This window comes from Euprymna scolopes, chromosome 14 (genome assembly GCF_053919585.1).
Source record: "Euprymna scolopes isolate OS-2025 chromosome 14, ASM5391958v1, whole genome shotgun sequence".
NCBI lineage: Eukaryota > Metazoa > Mollusca > Cephalopoda > Sepiida > Sepiolidae > Euprymna > Euprymna scolopes.
The window spans coordinates 128,044,444-128,065,031 of NC_136495.1; the positions used below are offsets into that span (position 1 = coordinate 128,044,444).

The 20,588-nt window shown below is 32.7% G+C and overlaps 1 protein-coding gene across 1 annotated transcript; it reads left to right on the top strand.

Moving 5' to 3' along the window:
- Window positions 1–2,693: 2,693 nt before the first annotated feature.
- LOC145293373 (centrosomal protein 20-like) lies at window positions 2,694–20,369 on the top strand. The gene is made up of 4 exons (XM_080140009.1): window positions 2,694–2,840; window positions 12,338–12,535; window positions 14,541–14,625; window positions 20,101–20,369. Exons 1-4 carry the CDS (start codon window positions 2,813–2,815, stop codon window positions 20,159–20,161), a joined length of 372 nt encoding a protein of 123 aa, XP_079996135.1. The 5' UTR covers window positions 2,694–2,812; the 3' UTR covers window positions 20,162–20,369.
- Window positions 20,370–20,588: the final 219 nt, after the last annotated feature.

Consider the following 20,588-nt stretch of genomic DNA (forward strand, 5'->3'; position numbering starts at 1 on the left):
CATCGAATATGTGATACAATGGGACAGAAGGTTGCTGGTTAATTTTTATACATCAAAAACCAAGCTGCTCTCTTTTCACCATAAACGCTCTGATTTTCATTTGACACCAATTGATATGAATGACTCTCATCTCAGAGAAGTTCCCTGCTTTGACAAGCTTCTGATTCTGATTGGATTTAGGCAAGACTCTTCTGCTGCAGATATTTTAACCATCATCTCTGAACACATATACCCTGCATTGGTTAAAACAGGGAAGCTAGAACTATATATCCAAAGCCTTTGACAAGGTGTGGCATAAAGGGCTTTTCACTAAAATTAAATCCTATGGTATTTTTGGATTAACACACTGTGGGGAAAATTGTAGTGTGCGGGTTTCATTTGCGTAAGAAAAGAAAAAGAAAAAGTCTTACACCCGAAACCTGACCGACATGAGACAAAAACATGTCATGCAAATTGAGACACGGTCGGGTTTGACAATATAAAAAGCCGGCATTTCTTATGTTGGGAACGATTCTTTTTGTTGACTCGACGTTGTGAACTTTGCAATCTGGTGTCAGTTGAAGAAAGCTTGTTTGCGATAATGTTGAAAAGGGAACAGGACAGATTCTTGTTACGTGTGCTTCAACATGACAAACTTGGTGATCTGCAAATCATTCTTCTTTTTCTTTAACTCAAACATTCAACGATTAGACACACAATGTATTCAGATACTTTCTAGAGAAGAGAAGTATCCAGGCTTTACGTTTAAACAATATTATATCAATGCAAGTTTTTTTCCCAGAGATCGATCCTTGAACCTTTATAATCCCTGATATTCATAAATTACCTCCCTGATAAATTGTATCTCAGATCAGTATATGTGCTAATGACACTACACTCTATAATAGGGTAAAACAAATGTATACATATACAAGGCAATAGCGGAAACCCTAGGAAACGATCTTTAGTCGGTAGTGGAATGGGGCTGTAAGTGGATCCATCCATCTTTAGTTTTGGGCCCATGGAGGGGCATGGGCCATCTATTTGTAGATACTTTTGTAGTGAGGAGTTCTTTTTTTGGGGTGAGGGTGCTGGCCCCATGCCCAACCTTCCCAAAAGGTACATGTAGCATCTACCCTTCCCAAATGATAACCCATCTGGCACTGGCCAGGCTGCATGTGGATGATAACATTTAATTCTAAGAAAAATAAACTCCTTTCCTTTAATAACTATAAACCTATAAACATTTCTCGACCACCGACTGCCATGATAAATAACAGTTTACCTGAGAGCACATCTTTCAGACTCTTAAGCCTAACATTCACAGACAACATGAATTGGAAAAAATATATTGAGGACATTGCCAAGGCTGCTGAAAAGAAGGCAGGCTCCCTGCACTGTGTGAAAAAAAGGACTCACACCAGATAACATCTTTACAAAGTCACAATTTGTTCATGCATCTGGACTGGTGTAACGACCTCTAGTCTTTCACTCTTAGACAGGGTTCAAAAACAGAGGCTCACATCTAATAAATCCTGTGTTGTCGACTAAGCTCCAGCCCCTTCATCCCATTACTGCAATGTTGCATCCCTATGCTTGTTTTAAAAGTACTTTAATGGAATGTTCTCTCATGAACTCGTAGCGCTTGTCCTCCATCGACGTATATACTCCAGATTAACTCGACAAGCTACAAAATCCAACTCCTATACTGTTGAAATCCAGAGATGGCAGAAAGCCTTTTACTCTAATAATTTATTTTCTTCTGACTGCTGGACTTTGGAATTCCCTCCCTGTTTCCTGCTTCCGTAAATGTACTAACGTGCAGAAGGTTAAATGTAATGTGAACAGACATCTCGCTGCTCAATTCCCTGCTAGATATGGTTTCAAATAGTAGCCTATCCACGTCCAAGTGACAAAATATTTTGCTTGCGGTGAAAATGAGTAAAAATAAATAAATGAATAAATAAAAAATAAATAAATTAAAAAAAATAAAAAAGAAAGAAAGAAAGAAAAATAAATAAATAAACCTAAAAATATTTTTAACTAAAATGTTTCCCTAAAACTGGCTTTCCCCAAAAATCATCCGCCCAAATTGGAACCCCTAAAAGAAGTGTTCAACAAATATTTGGACTTGGTCCTGAAACTCATCCAGCTCCTTAATTCTTATCGTAGAGTAGTTCTGATACATGATTGCTAATTTTTAAGTAAAAAAAAAAAATTTTTAATGTCGCTCCTCTTTTCTTTGATGGCAAACAGAACAGATACTACACTTGTGTAATTATTTATGCTGACTGATCAGTCTTTGCAGAAGGATGATCATATGAAAAAAAGGAGACTGCGTTTTTTCTATATAATTAATCTCACAACATACATGTTAAAATATTCCTTGGTTCTGGGATGGATTGACTTCCAAGCGGGGAAGGAAGCTAGAAAACAAATAGCAAGCTAAACAACCGCCGAGAATGAATGCAGCAAATACGTATTAAATTAAATATTGAAATTAAAGAAAATAATTCTTAAAATATGCACTGACCAAACGCGGTTATCTCCCTTACATTGTTTTTTTTGTTGTTTTTTTTTCACTTATTTCTTACGAAAAACAAATATTTATCAAATAATTCATTAAAAAAATATTTTTTGAATTGAAATAATTTCTGCCTTATTTCATCTAAAGAGAACTTGTAAACATTTTATATTTGCAAAGTACATTCCAAGTTACAAAATTCAAGCAATAATGATTCAAGCAATAGTGATTACGAAATTAGTTGACTAATTAAAGGCTAGCTTTACACGTCGTTTCATCGCAACCACAAAATAACAATATTTCATAAATATGGCCGAAGTTGGTGATTTAAAAGATGGTGAGTGTTTGTTTTTGTTTTGTTTGTCGGGTATTAATTAATTTATAACGTTATTATTTAGAAAGCCATTTTATCATTTGGGACAACGGGTTTTGTTAACGATTTTGTACTTTCACTGAACAATTTATGAATAAAAGAATACTGCGGCAGTAGTGAGTGTGCTGAAACATCCTCCCCATGTTAAGAAAGGCTTTTTAAATAATAACGTTATTGTTTCAACACGGATCAATAAGTGCACTAGTACAAAAAAAAAAAATACCCTACTCTCCCCATGTTTAGAATGGCTTTCTAAATAATAACGTTATTATTTCAGCACGGTTTAATAAGTGCAGCCAGGCAGCCTCCAGCAGAGCAGAGCAGAGCCTGCTCTGCTCTGCTGGAGGCTGCACTTATTAAACCGTGCTGAAATAATAACGTTATTTAGAAAGCCATTCTTAACATGGGGAGAGCAGGGTATTTTTTTTTTTTTTTTTGTACTAGTGCACTTATTGATCCGTGTTGAAACAATAACGTTATTATTTAAAAAGCCTTTCTTAACATGGGGAGGGTGTTTTGTAACTATTCTATACTTTAATCTTACAGTTGAATAAAAAAAAACATATCATAAAGCTTTAATTAAACTTGGAAATACGATTTAAAAAATAGCGCGGATCAGTAAGTGCACTAGCATCTTTTTTTTGTTTGTTTGTAAACCATTCTGTACTTTCATCTAACAATGTAATTAAAAAAATATAAGGGTGCTTATGCACTTTTGTTACCGCGCTATTTTAAAATAGTTTTTCAGTTTAAATTCAAGTTTCACGATATCTTTCTTTTTTTTTTTTTTTAATTGTTAGGTGGAAGCATAGAATAGCTACAAAACACTCCCCATATTAAGAAAGCCTTTCAAAATAATAACGTTATTATTTCAGCACGGTAACAAAAGTGCATAAGTAGCGCAATAATAACGGATAAAGTAAAAATTGAAGTTAACTTGAAAAATATTATCTAAAAAAAAATGTGTGCTTATCTAAATTTGATACTTATGGCAGCAATTTAAAAAAAAAAGAAAATATAGAAAAGTCTTTATGAAGTATATACTCGTTACAAAACGAAAATGTCATATTTCAAAAATTACGTAATTTGATCTAGTAGTTTTGTTTTTGTATTCAAGAAAATCAAATTTTACGACAATACAATTTGTAGTGGTTTAGGCATGATAAAATCCGATGAAATAAATAAGGAAGAGAAAACTCAAATCTAAGTGTTGAGGTAAAAATAAAAAAAATCAGCCTTATGTTCAATGCAATTTAGTAGTAAAATCGTAAATTTTGATTTTCTTAGTTAAAAAAGGGTAAATATTCAGATACGTTACAACAGAGCACCGACCACTCTAATTTGTTTTTTTAGGAGTAATCGAGGTCACTGACAAAGAACTGATAATCAAACCCGGGGCAAATTTACCGTTTGCATGGTATTAACCCCTGAACCCATGAACTACTTTCCACCATCTTACAGCTTCCGTTTATGTTATGCGCGTGCGGCAGCATAAACGACGGTTGTTGAATGTGTCTTCACTTAGAGAACTGCCTTTTCACATGGCGTACAAATCTTTTGTGGAACATTTACACTTATACGAAAAAGAAGAAAAGCACTCCAAGTGGGGGGGGGTAATGTCGGAAAGACTTTTTTTTTTATTTTCATTGGCGGACAATTTAAAATTCGAAGAAAAAATGTATTGGTTAGAATACATTTTAACATTTTTAAATTTTACTGCCTTCCTCCCCTAATTTAAACAGAAAAAGGTGCTTCTGCAGTTTAATTAACCGTTTTTCCATAAGTAACGCACCAACATTTACTAATTAGAACACCATTTAACATTTTTCTGAGATTTTACTGTTTACATTGAGTGAGAAGGCGCACCCCCAACACCACCCTGTAAGAAATTTCTTTCCTACACACTCAATTTCCTCCCTGCAGTAGCAACTGAATTCCACAAACAAAAGCCATACCTTTAAACTCAAAATTTATTCACAATGTAACAGCAATGAAAGGTCGGGTTTGTATTACTGTACACATAGATTCGAAAAAGTTATCAAAAAAGAAATATATAACAAATAAATGTTATCAAAGGCAAGATAAGTTACTTTTCTACCTAATTGGATATATTTTTTGTGTTTTTATTCAATGTAACATTTATTCAGCTCGAAAAACATACAGTGTTTACCGATGTATTCGAAAATTCAAGATGGCGTCTCACACCCTCTTTAACACCGTAAGTTTGGGAAAAGATGTTATAAATAAAAAACTATACAAAATACTATTAAAAACCCGCCGAATATATGTCAACCCATGTCACGGTAACATATATTGAGCGAGTTTTTAACAGTATTTTAACCGGTTTTTTATTTATTACACCTTTTTCCAAACTTACCGTGTTAAAGAGAGAATCGGCCGCCATCTTGAATTTTCCAATACATCGGTAAACACTGTATGCTTTCGAGCTGAATAAACATGTTAAATTGAATAAAAACACGAAAATTATATCCAGTTAGGTAGAAAAGTAACTTATCTTGCCTTTGATAACATTTATTTGTTATATATTTGTTTTTTGACAACTTTTTCGAATCTGTGTGTACAGTAATACAAACCCGAAAGGTCTTTGGTTCCGGTAAGTCCTTTTGCAAAACGGTGGCCTGATTTGCTACCATACGCATGGAGCTTTTAATATGAATTCCTATTGTTGGAATGTTAGTTCGTTGTTCCTTTGGAAAGATCCATGAAGATCATGACAGGAATGCTGGCGCCTATAATCAGACATAATGTGAGACCCTTGGGACTCAAGAAGAAATAAGATAAAATCCAATAATTGGATAATAACATGACAAAGAGGTTCTTGAATGCCACCCTGGATCTGAATAGGTTTAGCAAAATTAGTAATCTCTGCTTGTAGAGATATGTCCTTCATTCATCGACTATTTGGTGTCCATGAAGGAATTGTCTTGGCTCTCTAGTGAGGAAACCGCTGGTTTGAGTCTGTATCGTTCCATGTTCTTTCTCAGACTGAAAAATAAACGCATGAATACAAAAAAGGTGCCAAGTCAAATCACCTGACACATTCAAATTTAAACCAATCATGGACCGGCTACCAAACCGTGTAGGTGGCCTAAAAGAAAGATGGCGGTTGAATCTGGAATTTCTCGCAACCCCCAATGTAAATGTGCACAGAAAGCAATAAAATTTTAAAATGTTAAAATGTAATCTAATCGGTAAATTTTTTCTTCAAATTTTAAATTGTCTGCCAATGAAAATAAAAATTTTTTTTTAAATTCTGTTCTGAAAACAAAGTCTTTCTGACATTACCCCCCTCACACACACACACACGCTTGGAGTGCTTTTCTTCATTTTCATATAAGTTTAAATGTTCCACAAAAGATTCGTATGCCATGTGAAAAGGCAGTTCTCTACGTAAAGGTGCATTCATCAACCGTCGTTTATGCTGCCGCGCGCGCGTAGCTTAAACGGAAGCTGTAAAATGGCGGAAAGTAGTTCAGGGGTTAATACCATGCACACGGTAAATTTGCCCCCGGCTTTATTATCAGATTCGTTGTCAGTGACCTCGATTACTCCTAAAAAAACAAATTAGAGTGGTTGGTGTCCTGTTGTAGCATATCTGAATATTTACCAAAAAAAGAACACGTGATCGATTTACGTGATTTTTGGAATATGACATCTTCATTCTGTAACGAGTACATACATCATAAAGACGTTTCTGCATTTTCTTTACTTTTAATTGCCGCCATAAGTGCCAATTTAAATAAACACCAAAAAACTGCAGAATCTGTAAACTGCACAAATAATTTTAGTTTTGTTTTCAAATTTTTATTAATCAGTTATTACTATTGTGCGAGCCTTTTCTAGTCTCACACAAAAACACACATTCACATTTCAAGCTATATTACTTGTCATATACATACACGCACACAAACATACGTGTCCACGTCCACACACGTACATATATTCATGTTCGCATACATAACTCACATTCACGTGTATATACACACACGCTAACGTACGCACACAGATGGATGACGTCACTTCCTTTCAATGGAAATCCACACATGTGCAAAAGACCACCGGAAACACCTATAAAAGAAAGAGCAATAAGCGGCTTCTCCCTTTTCCAACCTGCCTTTCAGAGGTGGTTGGTCGGCGCACCAGCCGCCGCCGTTTTGGCAGGCGCGCGCACACCATGCTATTTATTACTATGTGGGACAAAAAGCTAACAGACCGTATGTACACCTTTACACTCTTTCTCTCTCTACATATACATCTTGTCCCTGAGAATACCTTCGCGTAGCTGACTGCTAACATGACGTACAGTTTAACCCACTATCCTTTGTCTTTGTCTACACGTTGGACTATCATTCTCATTTCTACTATATTACTCACTTCTTTTCCCACGCGCGAACAAACGATAGTGACCCGACCATGAGATGAAAACACATTTCCTTTTTCCTTCTATAATACCAATCCCACAACAAACGATGGTTACACCCGCGCGGACAATAACACATGTTATATCTAAAACATTCATTCTTTCAACTGTAAATAAACGACGTTTATCTTATCCATCAATTGAGTTTTTGTTTCCTTCAATTCCATTCGTTTCATTATTTTCTTGTGGCGAGTTAGGGTATTATTATATCCTGGTCCGCAGCATGCCTATCAGCAAAAATCCGAGATGATCAATCTGACTAGACGACTGTAAACCTATGTGTATGATGGAGGGATTTTAAGACTGTTATCAATATTTATATGTGTATATGTAAAAACTATTTGTAATATTGTTGCATTCTAGAAAAATACTGATTTTCTTTCATAATACTCGATTCTACTGCTTATAGACTTTAAATCTACCCAGAAATTATTTTCCAACTAGCAGGGACACCCGACGATGCTCGGGATGAAATGATGATCAACGAATGTTTCTCATTTCCATACTTCTGTTCTCGGTGAAATCACCCATTTTTCAATCAAATCGATTGATTGCTTACTTTAGTTGGGGACCCATCACGATGCACCAGGAGAAAGCTTCATATGCCTCCCCGCAGTAACTTAGTCACAATACATTATAGTGTATATAAAATTATTTTTTAATATATAATGGGTTGAATTAACATTTAAAATACAAAAGTAAGCTATCATGGATGAATTGTACTCTAAACAGAAACATTCATTTTAAATACACTCCTGCCATATCCAGGAACCTCCTATTGATTTTATATGCTTTGCCTTACTGCTTGTGCGGTGATAATGGCTTGAATTTAAGTTTAAAATGATAAAGTCAAGTATCATGGTGTAATTGTGCTTTAAACAAACATTTATTTCAAACGTGCCCCTGTTGTTATATGATTGATGGTAACATACATAGCATGCAGTGATAAAGGTGTATGTTGTATGGTTCGGTTCTAAAAAGAGGGTCTGTTGTTTAATGTGTACCATATGTCGATATGTGTACTTGGGACGAAAGATTCATCCTGACGTGTATACGTGTCACTAAATATCTATTGTTAATGTTTTTTTTGTTTTGTTTTTTTCAATTCAATTTACACCCCAAACAAAACAAGGCCACTTTGAATTAGGGGGCTAGTATCAGACAGAAGTTGCAGGAATATTATGAAGGGAGATGAGTAGCAAGATGTCTGTTCACATTACACTTGAACTTCTGCATGTCAGTACAGTTGGGAAAGCAGAATCCCGGAAGGGGGTTCCAAAGTCTAGTAGTTCTGGGGAGAAACTATTGAAGTAGAAGGCTTTCTTACACCTAGGGATCCCTACAGTGAAGGGGTGGGATTTAGCTGCTTGTTAGGTTTGTCGGGGTGTATTTACGTTGAGAGTGTACAAGCGCTTGTAATTCGTCAGAGCATTCTTTTTCCTTACATCACCCGTTTCCCTGAAGTTGTTTACTCATGAAATAATCCACTGCCTGCCAGAAACACGACCACGGGGGTGGGGTGGGGGGGCAATATTGAAATGTCTACAGAATGCACATTGCGTTGCGATGATTGAGCGACCGCTTGAAAAAAATGCCTCAACAGTGCAAGCGTGTTCCAAATCATCCACTGCATGATGCTCTCTGAGATTCCTGAAAAATAAACAAATATAAGTAATGCATGTTAAGAACAAAACTTTAAACTCCACCCTCTCAGAGCAACCATCATTTTAGGGTTCTAAATATAAATAAGCAAGTTGCTCTGTTCCACCCTGTACTATTGCTCTATCCTGTATATTGATCTTCTTTATCGCGTTAGGATTGTCTTATAAATATTGATACAAATATTTATATTGGCTTTAATTTTACAATATTATACAATCTATAATCTGAAAGCATTTCAAAATTTCAATTAATATATATATGTGTGTGTGTGTATTATTATTCACAGATGGTTCAGCTCTCCAAATGTTTTTGATATTTTTTAAAAAATTGATTAACTGCTCTAAAAAGCTAGAATGCAGCAGTGGAAATGAGAAATTATTTTATATTAGATTTATATGTGAAATTAATCTCTCACTTTAAATTCTACTAGAATCATTGTTTTATTGTTTGTTTTTTTTTGTTTTTTTTTCTTGCTGCCAAGTTTTTCCCTATGGTCACATACAATTTCTTTAAAAATGTCGAATCTCATATTTTGAGGTTGACCTACAATACCAAAGAAATCTTTGTTGAGCTACAATACTATCAAAGAAATCTTTGTTGAGCTACAATACTATCAAAGAAATCTTTGTTGAGCTACAATACTATCAAAGAAATCTTTGTTGAGCTACAATACTATCAAAGAAATCTTTGTTGAGCTACACTACTATCAAAGAAATCTTTGTTGAGCTACAATACTATCAAAGAAATCTTTGTTGAGCTACAATACTATCAAAGAAATCTTTGTTGAGCTACAATACTATCAAAGAAATCTTTGTTGAGCTACAATACTATCAAAGAAATCTTTGTTGAGCTACAATACTATCAAAGAAATCTTTGTTGAGCTACAATACTATCAAAGAAATCTTTGTTGAGCTACAATACTATCAAAGAAATCTTTGTTGAGCTACAATACTATCAAAGAAATCTGGTAAATCTATTCGTTTTACGATTTCAATTTCTTGTGCATAAATGCAGTGCAATTCAGCTTTAAGTTCTCAAACTTCTTTTATTTTAGTGAATACATGATATTTTTAAGGTATTGCTGCATATTTATGTGCATGTGTTGCACTTGTGGACTGTCAATTTCTGTAGATTGTCAATGGTTTATTTTTGATTTTGTGCAGAAAAATATTTCTATCACAAGTTTTATTGCTTAATCTTGTGTCTTAACAAAGACGTAATATTTCTAATGAAAAATTAGTGTAAAAAAAAATGTGTCAAAACACTTGGAAAAATATTCAATCCCTCAAGGCACAAAAATAGTCATAATTTACATATTTTTAATCAGATTGAAAAATATTTGAAAATTTAAAAAGATGCTTTTTTAGATCCAGCTTTTTCTATGCATGCTATTATCGAGATATTTTGAGTAATTTCACATTTTTTAATGTGTATTGCTAATACAGGGTGACCCCCCCCCCAAAAAAAAGCTAAATGGAGGCCATCTAGAACATATACTTTAAAACAGAAAAAAAAGACCAAAGACCCTAGTGTTTTGATGTGATGGTTTGAATATAATAAACTAATTATGACTAAAGTTTCATTCCATTCGAACAAAACACTAAGAAACGGGGCCTAATTAGATTTGGGGCCCGTTTTTTTTTTTTTGTTTTTTTTTTATTATTATTAGTTTGGTCTCCCTGTATATATATTAGTGTCCGGACGATTAATCAGAATTGGGATTTAGAAAAATCAAAATATTTAAGGGTATCAGAATCGGAAAAATGTGTACTGATTTTCCGATGCAAAAACGATTCTTTTAATTGTCTTTTTTATTTGATTTTGTTTAAAGCTAAATCTTTCATTGCTGCCAATAATGATAAAATAAGAAATATCTATTGATTTTAAACAAGCAGTGAAGCTAAAATCGATAGATCACGTATATATTTACGTTTAGGAAAATATTTGCACATTTAACTCGTGTGTTTTTACGGTAATCAGAGAAAAAAATACAACTATATAGTTAAATATTTAGAGATTTATAAAGAATTGGAATCAAAATCAGTAATTCTATCGGAATTGGAAAAAATATTGTAATTGTACCATCACTAATATATATATATATATTAGCAAAAGTACCTGTCGTTGACTGGGTGCAAAAACAGCCTACTGAAAATGGACTGTGATTTATGAAAGTATGATAGGTTATGAAAAGGAAGGGTTGTAAATTTGGGTTGAATTTGGGGTTATCAAAACCAAAGCAACATATGATGAAAGTAAAAATAGATAAAGCCCATAATTTATTATACCATACCTGCTCACACTGAAACACTTATCACAATATTCTGTGGATCTATATTAAAAAACCTTGTTAAACTTTGTGACATATTTCCATTCTATGGAGGTCAGGTGCGAACGAACACCCCATAATTTTATTATACCATATTTCTTCAAACTGAAACATAATTATCAAAGTATACTTATGCAGATAGATATGAAAAGTCTTTATTAAAATTTGTGCCTATTTCCATTCTATAGAGGCCAGGTGCGAACGCAGACACGGCAATTTTATTATATCATCCCTATTTAAATTAAAACATACTTATCAAAGTATTATTATGTACATCTATATAAAAACACTTGTAAACGTTTTTTTTTTTAATTTTTAAATTTTTAATTTCCATACTTTGTGGACCAGGCGCGTACGCAGACCCCACAATTTTAATGAACCACTATTCTGCCAGATAAAACATACCCATTTCTGTGTCTCGATACATCTTCTATCATTATATGTAATCAGTTTTTTAAAATAGTCAACCATATAGGAGCCTATTCGTGACCAGACACACATACACACACATTAAGCTTTATATTATATATATATATATATATATATATATATATATATATATATATATACTAGCATGGGTGCCCAGCGTTTCCCGGGTGTTTTGAGGTGTATGCTGAGAAAAAAAATAAATAAATAACGGTCAATTTTTTTAACTTTAACCCCTATTATGACCCCCTTAAAATTTATTGTTTAGGGCTCAAATACAGTTATTAAGTTAAGGAATCTATATCTAAAATTTCACGTGTTTAGACCCAAAATTGTAGATTCTCAAAGATCAAATCGTTGAACTTTGACCCCTTAATCGCCAAATTTCTGTCCGAAAACCAATCACATCGATTTTCCCAAACCTCAGTACCCTGTATATCAAATTTCGAATCTGTAAGCTTAAAATTGACAGAGTTATTACGTAGGGAAATGTACACAGACACTTTCACTTTTATATATATATATATATATATATATATATATATATATTTTTTTTTTTTTTTCTAACAAAGATATAATATTTTCCTTTGGATTTGTTTGCAGCAATTTCTGAAAGTTTACAGAAGAAAGGAGTTTTAAATAGGATAAAGGCACAAATCCGAGCAGAAATGTTTAGTATTTTGGATGAATTTTCTGATGAAAAGCCACCAATTTGTAACGAAAACCTGATAATCAATGAATTGATCCAAGAATATTTGGAATATAACAAATACAAACACACAGCTTCAGTGTTTACAGCAGGTAAACAGTTTCTATTTTCTTCTTTCTTGTTGGCTCCTCAGAATTTTGAAGCTTTTATTTATTTATTTTTTTTTTTACACAGGCATCACCACATTATCAAGGCCAAGAGGCCACTCAAGGATAAGGGTTTAAGAGTGTACAATTGAAATTGGACAATATAGTAATCATTAGTAATGAAAATTTGGTAAATTTGTTAACTTATATGGAACGGCTCATCAAGAACTTATTTACGTTAGACTTGAAGACAACCATATTGTAGTCAGCCGGAAAGCAGGAAAACAGAAGACAATTCCACATGCGTGCAGTTCTAAGAAAGAAGCTTTTTTCATGGAATCTACGTTTAGGTTTAGGCACAAATAAAGAGTGGGGGGAATTAAATTATTGATAGTGTTTTTAGCTAGACAAGTGTTTCTTGTGAAAGTTTGGCGAGGGGGGACCATAGACTGAAGCTCAGTCGAACACTTTCCATGAAAATAACGATACATCAGAAACAAACTCGCAACATCTCTTCTGTGAGATAGAGGTTGCAGGGAAGAGAAAAGGACATCTCCTACGAGGCTACGAAGTCTATTTTGAACTCTATCAAGGTAGGACAAGTCTTTTCTAGCAGCTCCTGCCCAGATGTGGCAACATTATTCCATCCTTGGACGTACTTGGCTCTTATATAGATAGAGAATTGCATCAGCGGTGAGATATCTATTGGATCGATAGAAAGATCCCACCATTTTTCCAGCGGCCTTGGCAACAGATTTGATGTACGTGTTCCATTTAAGATCAGGAGTAATGGTCAAGCCCAGAAGCTTGTCAAAACTTGAGGCCTCATGAAGACGAGAGCCATTCATTTCAATTGATGCCAGATGTGGATCAGAATGTTGATGATGTAAAGAGAGAAGCTTGGTTTTAGATGCATTAAAAGTAACCAGCCACTCCTTTCCCCATTGTACCACATGCTCAAGATCAGAGGAAAGAGAATCGGAGAGAACTTGGTCGTTTACTGTCTTAGATGTGCTACCATAAATGGTAGTGTCATCAGCATAAATGTCTACAAATGATGAAAGGATGTGATTTGGAAGATCATTAATGTAGATCAGGAAAAGAGTTGGGCCCAGGATGGACCCCTGAGGGACACCAGCATTAATACTGTAAGCTTCTGATTTTTGCCCTTCAACTACTACTCTTATGAACCTATCAGAACGAAATGATTTAATAATTGAGAAGACATTTCCAGCTATACCATAGCTAGAGATCTTATGAAGTAAACCTACACCCCCACCTCTTTATTGACACTTTTTAACCTTTTGTCTATATTTTTTATGGTTCTGAAAGCTAACAAAAAAAGTAGATGCAATAGAGCAAAACTGTTTGGAAATCTGTATTCACCTACTAAAATTAGTTATAAGAAATAAACACCTATTTCCATAATTACTTCAGAGTAAAAATCTGTTTTCGTAAACCAAGGTTATTATTTTATTACTGATTAGCTTTACCTACCGGACATTGAAGTAATTTTAATTTTTATTTATTTGTGCAAAAGCTAGACAAGTGCTATTTTATTCTTTAATCTAAGACGAGTTATTGCCCTTGTTCATTTTTACTTTTAAAACTGTTTCAGATTAACAGACTTTTTCAAATAAGTTGTAATCAAGTACATTATTATATTTAATAAAATAAAATAGGCATCAAGTGTGCTTGAAAACCAAATCACAACGTAATGTTAAGAAAATAAACAAATATTTTACTTGTTTGAAATTTATAACATAAATATATTTCGGAGCTAAACTCCATCCTCTTTTCTTTCTTTCTTTTTTTTTTTTCTTTCTTGCCATATTGTAAATTTGGAGTGCCAATAACATGGTACAATAATAAACAACAAAAATTTGCTACTTAGAATTAAAGTTTGATATGTCAGCTTAAATGCACTTTGGTCTGATTTTCTGGAAATCAAATAAGATAATTTAATATGTTGAATGTTATTTTTACTAATTTTCAAAATTCTTCTTTAAAGAGTCTGGCCAATCTGAGATGCGTCTCAAGCGTCCGTTCCTGGAGAATGAGCTTAATGTTTTAATAAACAAGGAGACAAATTCTGTGTAAGTATTTGTAAACTCATAGTTGCCTATATTTATACAAATTGGAATATGGAATATATGTACTGGAATTGGTTTATAATATGGAATGTATACTTTGGACCCTTTCATAAGTGCAAAATGGGTTGAACCAAAAACAATTCGATATAATGCAATAGTGAAATTTGTTTGACTATTAGGCACTTGTACAGTTTAATGAAGACATTCAACAATGAAAATATCAAATAAAGATTATATTGTACGTATCCGTTTTCGACTGAAGATCTCAACAAAAAGAAAAAATAAATTTTTCACTTAATTTGATCGAATTTTTTTTTTTTTTTTTTTTTACCGCGGAAAAACAGATTTTGATGACAGCACGTTGAAGGTAGACATCTTTTAATTTTTTGAACACGCCACGAGATAACTCCATTTAAAGCCCCGACACTCCTTCCCCATCTTTAATACTAGCTTTTCTTCCTAAAACTCGAACCTTTTGCTCGGTATTATAATAAATTGTTTTTTTGCTGTAAAAAAACTTCTTGATAAAATTAGTGAATTTTTTTTTTTTTCGGAAAACTTTATTCCATAATGGATGCACACAATTTAAACTTTTTTTCGATGTTTTCATTTTTTAATATCTTTATTAAACTGTACAAGTACTGATTATCATGACTGCAGCTATGGGAAATCATGCTGAGGGTTTTCTCTTGACACCAAAGCCAACTGTTGTATTGTTGGGTTTATATAACCGTGTCTAAGTATGTCTTGTGTATGTCAGGTATACTGCTGAAAAAAAAAATGTAATAAAATATAGATAAGTTTTCTTGAAAAAAAAAAAAAAAGTTTTCCTGTACTATCATCTAACAATTTATGCTTTTGGTAAATATATTTTTACGTATTTTCTTATAAATATATTTAAATTATATTATATATTTCTCCAGAAATACTTGAATAAACAAAAAGTCATAAAAAAACAAGACAAAAAAAAACTTGTACTTACACCTAAGAATTTACGGTGTAAAAAGTTAAACCTGTTACTTTTTTCTTGAACGAAAAGAAAACAAACTTTTTGTTGATAAATATTTTACCAAAAAAAAACAAAACAAAATATGTAAAATAAATTAAATAAAAATATTTACATTTGTATTTTATCCGGTTTGTTTGTTTTTAAAGAGTATGTAACAACGATCAGCTTAAACCGTTGATTGCCGGTCTTGCCCAATCCATGCTTGATGGGAAATCCCGAGAATCTGGGTCAAATTATGCAATAGTGTCGAATATTTAATAAAAAATAAAGTAAAACATCTTTCTGTCTACAAGAAATTATTTTTCCACGATGGAAACGTTTTGCAATTGCCAAATGAATTTATTTGAAGATTTTTTTTGTTTTTTTGTTTCGATCTTCAGAACATATATAAAAAATAAAATAATCAGGGGAAATAACTGTAATCGTTTCATTAAAAAAATCAATGTCGAAAGTAATAATTCCAAATAAATTTTTTTCTTAAAAGAAATTTTATAATTTTAAGTATAAAAGATCAATAAAGGTTTCTTGTTATGTATACAAAAACTTGTTAAAAAGATAAAATAAACAAAGACAAGTATTTGGTGAATAACATGCAATGAATACAGTTGTTTTATGATGTTTGATTAAATATGTGAGAAATGTCAATATGCAACAACTTTTCGTTAAATATATTTCAAAAAAAATTATTTGAAATTATCTATAAATTTATTTTTTATGTAAGTAAAAGTTTGTTGGAAAGTTCAAGTAAAGTTTATAATGTAATTGAAGAAAAAACATTTCGTCTTTTTTTTTTTTCTTTTTTTTTTTTTAAGTATACTGATTTTAATTTCAAAATTTTGTTGTTGACATTTATCTAACTTTTATTAGAAAAGTTAGGTAAACGTTCATAAACATATTAATGGGGAAAAACAGTTCACAAATCTAAAAAAGGTCCTTTAAGTTCAAATAAAGACTGTTTAAATAAAACTTATAAAAAAAAAAGGTTCTTTCTATACAACTATCATCATCCGTAGCTAAAAATATGTCGGGCGTCACTTCTGCCAAATGGCTTTGTAAACAAAGAAAGGCAAATCCCCACAATTAACGAATTTGTTATTGCTTGAAATTTTACAGCAACCATTTAATTCAAAAAGTCAGTTTAAAAAAAATAAACAATGTTATAAAAGATTAAATACAAGAGAAGTTCAAAATTAAAAACATTTCTTGTGTGTGTGTGTTGCCATAGCAACATGGCGGTTCATATTGCATAGGATTTGGATGTTAATTGCAAGTTTTGTATATGCAATGTCTTTTGGGGGTAGTTTCGTATAATTTTATTTTTGTAAACGGTCACTTGGAAAAAATTAACATCCCCCCCCCCCAAGATTAACAATAAATTATTGTCTTTCATTTGATGCTAAAATTAAGACCATTAGAATCATCGTTTATGAGGAGTTTTGATTATTAGATTAGCCAATCAAAACTGTTTCTAGTATCCACACATTTTTGCTTTTATATAGATATAGATTTAATAGTCTTGCTGTGTGTATGCGGGTGTTTTCACATATCCACGATAATAATGAATGTGGCAATAAATGGACAGTCTTTAGCAATGATGCTCAACACCTGACAGGTCATATACCTTATTTACTGTCGTCCTTCTCCTCTGGTGGCAGCCACCTGAAATGAAGGCGGCATCTTCCAAATGGAACACCCAAAATACTGAGTTATCATTTGCAGATCTTTATTTCCCAATGTTCCACATCTTGGAGTTTGCAGCTATTATTCTTCTCTCTTATTTCTTCCTTAGTTGGTCCATAGATGCTTCCATCAAACCACAGAGACAACTACTGTCTGCTAACTACTAACTCCTCTCTTTGACTTCCTCTTAGAGACTAACTCCTAATTCTGATTTCTTCTGGCTTAAGTGTCTCTTATGTCAGCCAGGGTAAATAATCTTGTTCGTCACATAAGCCACATCATTGTTTACTAAACCAAATTCCAAACTAACTTTGTCTAGGCTTTTCTCTATTCATAACATTTTTCCTTGAGCCAAAATTTCCCAGTTAACTATTTAACATAAATATTTTAACTAACATTCTTTTCTTTTAAAACGTTAGCAACTTTAACTTACATAATAGGTTCTTCTTCATTTCCCTAGTGTTGACGTCACATATCACAAGCAAACATGGCTGAAATCATTTTTTAATTGAATCCTAGAAATATGTGTTTTACATAATATTCCAGAAATATTTAACTAATTGTAACATGGCAATTAGGGAGATAACATTGCTTATTGTTGAAATTGACAAAAAAATGTAAATAGTTATCATTATTTTTTAATGAAAACTCAATTTTTCAGCTACAATAATGAAGAAGAACCGTAAATTTTACATACTATATACATATTTTGTATATTTTTAAGTCATTATATTTTATATATTTTTTATTTTTAACTCTGTGTCAACACCATTTTTTGGAATCTGTAAAACAAACCTGTTTTTTTAACTGAGGATATATAAATAATAACAACTGTTTCTTCACCTTTTTATATTTTTTATATCAGAAATCTTTATGATATGGAAAAATATATAGATGACTTTTTTTGTTTAAATATCTTGTCTGTTTCGTTTATAAAATAAAGATAAAATATGTAACTGTACTTTGAATTAATAATTTCATTTTTTGTTTTTTTAAATATTTATTGAGATAAATTTCCACAAACAGTATCTCGGTGTGGTAAAATAACAGAAGAAAAATCACAAAATAAAAGTGTAAGGGGGGAGGGGGCAATTAAAACTCATTACAATGAAATTCTCTATCAAACCAACTAATTTTTAGGTATCACGGAAATACATGCATAAAACAACGTGTCAAGGGTTAGGGTTTTAAAATAATGTCGGCTCTTGACATGTGTTTGTGCTTACTGTTTTTAAAATCACTTTTAATAACAAAATATTTAGTTTCCAAATGTAAATGGTCCTAAACTATATCCGATGGTGATGCCCCAGCTTGTGGGCTTTGGGGAGTGTGAAGCCACCCCTTAATTGCCATTGCTCCCACGTCCACTCTGACCTGGAATGATAGTACCTGTTAGGGTCCCAACTATGGGCTAAATAGAAACTGACTTGAAAAAAAAAACAAATGTATTCTGTTAAAAAATTTTTCAAAATCACTGGATTCGGCATTAAATAACCTGAAAAGGGTTGATATGCCGTAAAACAAAAACAACCAACCAACCAACCAATCCAAATGTAAAAATGAGGTGGTCTGATAAAGAATTTTATTGTGATGCATTTTTTATATAATAAGTGTTGTTTTTTTTTGGGGGGGGGGAGGTAATGTCATTTCTATTTTAATAAAAATTCAACTATGTAAACAAAGAAACAAAACCATAAATTTTTATCTTTTCCACCTTAACATTTTTCTTTAAAATAACTACTGTAGGTTTTTTGGATATGCTGAAAACGAATATCGCATGTAAATTTTCCGCAAGTAAATAGCTTTCCGGATATTAAGCAATTTCATTTTTTATGCTATTCTGGTGGCCATCTTGGTATGCACATTTGCGTGTAGTTTCTCGGGGTTGTGTTTGCACGCTCGTGCGCACCAAAATAGCCACCAGCAATAACATAAGAAATGACATTGCTTAATATCCGGAAAGACTACTTATTTGCAGAAAATTTAAATGTGATATTCGTTTTCAGCATAGCCGGAACCCTTTAAAAGTAGTCATTTTTAAGAAAAATGTTAAGGTGGAAAAACAAGGTAAAAATTTACCGTATTATTTCTTTGTTTACATAGTTGAATTTTCAGTAAAAAACAGAATAGAAATAATGAAATTTACCATCAACTGGTGAATATGTAGTTGTTGCTTATCTGGATTCTTGGTATTGTGGAAGCTACATTTGAGGATTCATGTAGAGTATGATTTCCGGCTGCATCTCGGAAAATAGGGTTATATTTTTGGTCAGATAAAGAGGATTTACAAAATGTAAATCAAGAGCTTATCTTGAAAATTGAACTGGTCCCAAAATGCATAAGTTCTGGTCAGCTATGCGAATTTCCATCTTTTACAGAAATCCAAAATCTATATGAAAAATTTTCTGAGATTTATTTCTGAGATTAATTCATCTCTACTCAGTTTTTTTCTCTTCTTTGAGGGGAGTAGTAAATACCAGCCATGAATGCTCTTTAGGCATTCAATGGTTCCACTCCAGATTTAGCCCTCCTTTGAGGAAGCAGGTAAATACCTACTCTCAATAAAACTCATTGTTCTCATATCAGCCTTCTCTATACAACACATACCTTCAACCCTCGTTGGCCAGGTTTTCACTTCCAAACATCGTTAGTGCACATAACTTGATAAATTCTAATCAATTCTGAAGAATTAATTTTATAATAGTTGATAAATATTGTTATAGCATTTTCTTGCTGTGAATACGTTTGAATGACAAAGCAATTTAACTGATTTTTATTTTCTTTTTCAGGCCTTTGCTTTATTCTTTGGTCAACAGTTTTCTGCAACAAGGACCAGGCAGCAAAAGCTGACATATTTTTCTGATCGACACTATTTTGAATAAACCTAAAGATATTTTAAATTACAAAGTTTTCTATTCAAATGTATCAGAATGATCTTTTTCTATCAGGAAAACGGTCTTTATGTTTCAGAATTTTTGAGATGAGGATTGAGATTATGATATCCATGACGAATAACACCCTACCTAAGGATTCTTCCTTCAAACTCCTCGGCTTAACATTCACAGGAAATATGAACTGAAATAAATATGTTGAGAACATTGTGAAGCCTGTTACAAAGAAGTTGGACTCCCTCTATCGTGCTAGAAAAATGCTCACAGCTGTATTTCTATAAGGCCACCATTCGCCCATGTATGCAGCATTGCTGTCTCATTTAGCTGGTGACTTTACCACTAGTCTCTCCCTCTTGGATAAGGCCCCAAAAAAGGGTCTCCAATCT